This window comes from Morus notabilis, unplaced genomic scaffold (genome assembly GCF_000414095.1).
Source record: "Morus notabilis unplaced genomic scaffold, ASM41409v2 Scaffold594, whole genome shotgun sequence".
NCBI classification, from domain to species: Eukaryota; Viridiplantae; Streptophyta; class Magnoliopsida; order Rosales; family Moraceae; genus Morus; species Morus notabilis.
In genome coordinates, this window is record NW_010359491.1 from 230,638 (window position 1) to 232,607 (window position 1,970).

General features: G+C 31.9%; 1 protein-coding gene across 1 annotated transcript; it reads right to left on the reverse strand.

Annotated features, from left to right (window-relative positions):
• Positions 1 to 526: 526 nt before the first annotated feature.
• Positions 527 to 1,232, reverse strand: LOC21405252 (transcription factor IBH1). Its single transcript, XM_010094541.2, has one exon. It carries the CDS (start codon positions 1,179 to 1,181, stop codon positions 627 to 629), a length of 555 nt encoding a protein of 184 aa, XP_010092843.1. The 5' UTR covers positions 1,182 to 1,232; the 3' UTR covers positions 527 to 626.
• Between the last annotated feature and the right edge of the window lie 738 nt (positions 1,233 to 1,970).

Sequence of the window (1,970 nt, forward strand, 5' to 3'; positions counted from 1 at the left end):
GGTATGAAACACTTTCTTAATTACACTGAAATTACACATTAATAAACAATAACGTGTACTTAAGTGCTTCTAATCTAGTACAATGCAGCGGAAAGTTAAGGCGCTTTTGAGATTACTATTTTTTTGTTGTTGTTGAGATTACTATTTAATTAGTTATCCGCAAATTGCACTGTAATAAGTTTGTCCTTATGTTGAAAATTCAAATGAGAAGAAAAGTTTAGGTGCTGGGTCTGAATCTTGGGATTATATTCTAATTTGTGTAATTAGTGGGAAGATAAAACAGAAAAATCTTTTTCGCTACTCCTAACGAGGTTAATGATAGTTTATTTCCCATCCACACATAACCATAACTATCACCATCACACGTTGAAATGTATGGTAACTAACCCAATATTCCAAAGGACGTGTGTGTGTTATATATATATATATATATATATATATATATTAAGTTGTGCAGTGCAGAAACTTGTAACTACTTTATATATATGCAGAAAAAGACAATTATATATAATTCTTTTGATACTGTATTAGTTTGTTTCCCCCTCTTTTAACATGAACATGTATGTCTCGTGTGTATAATATATGAAACCATATATTATATATACAAACTACTCCCAAATTAATGCTCAGTTGGATAACTGATCGGCAATCTCATGCATAACTTGAACCTGCATAGCAAGGCACTTAATAAAGTGAGCAGTTTCCTCTAATAAGCTGCAGATATCCATGGCTTTCCCTCCAGGAACGAGCTCTCGAAGCTTCTCAGTTTTCTCGTCACTATTTAATACAGAATAATTCCCTCTTTCAGCTGCTGGCTTGTAAAAATTTGCATGATTCTTAACTCTGAACACCCTTTTCTTCTTCAGTACCATAGCCAAGCTTGATCTCTTTCTCGTGCGGAAACGATGGCGTTTTGCTCGGTTGTGGAGCTTCAGTAGAAGAGCTCTTGTCCATGCCTTCCTTGGCCCGACTGCATGCGCCATGGATGAGTAGGCCTTGAGCTTTATTCGTTCGCTGCGTCTGCGGATTTCTGAAGAAGAAGAAGGAGAAGAGGAAAGATTGTTATTATAATTTGTTTGACGGGTTTTGATTTCGATTAGGGATCGGAGGAATCTACGGGCAAACTTGACTCTACAAGAGTCGGCGTTGTTGAGGGTGAAGCCCTTTGGAGAATTAGTCATGGTGCTAGATGAGAAATTGTAGGGTTTGAAATATGGATAGAAGGGCTTTAGAGCTATATATATATAATATATATATATATATTAAGTTGTGCAGTATTGAATCTCAAACTTTGTTTTTTCCTAGAATTTTTGAAAGACCATGGTCATACCAATTAAATTTCTCTTTTTAAACCTTAATGTAAATGAAAATGTCGGTGAAAATGAAATAAAAAAAAAGACTGGAAAGAAATAAAGAGAGATATTTTTATATCAATATTTTTAAATGAAAAAATATCTTGGATTAGAAAAACAAAATCGATGAGAAAAAGAATGCGGAATCAAAATAGATTTTGAATCAACTCTCTCAAATCAAGAAAAAGATATTGAAGAAATTATGTGATATCAAAGATGAAAAAAATAGAAAACAATCCAAGACCAACGTGGAAGCGGAGTTTGATTACTTACTAAAAAGATATTTACTTTTTCAATTGAGATTGAAGGATTCTTTAAATATTAAATTATCAAAATATAATTAAGTAATTACATAAAATGCGCTTTAATTCTAAAAATATATACTATGATACAATATAATAAAAATGCCCACTAGAGATTTATAAGGCATATATGACACCGAATATACCCTTACAGTTTATATTGGGCATATTCTATATATGGTTCTTATGTTAGTTGATTTTTTTCTGATAATATATTACATAGTCAATTTCGTTTTTAGCTCCGATTGATATTTTATAATCAATTATTTGATTTAAAATTGATATGGTACTTTAGATATCAGATTTTCCCTGACGT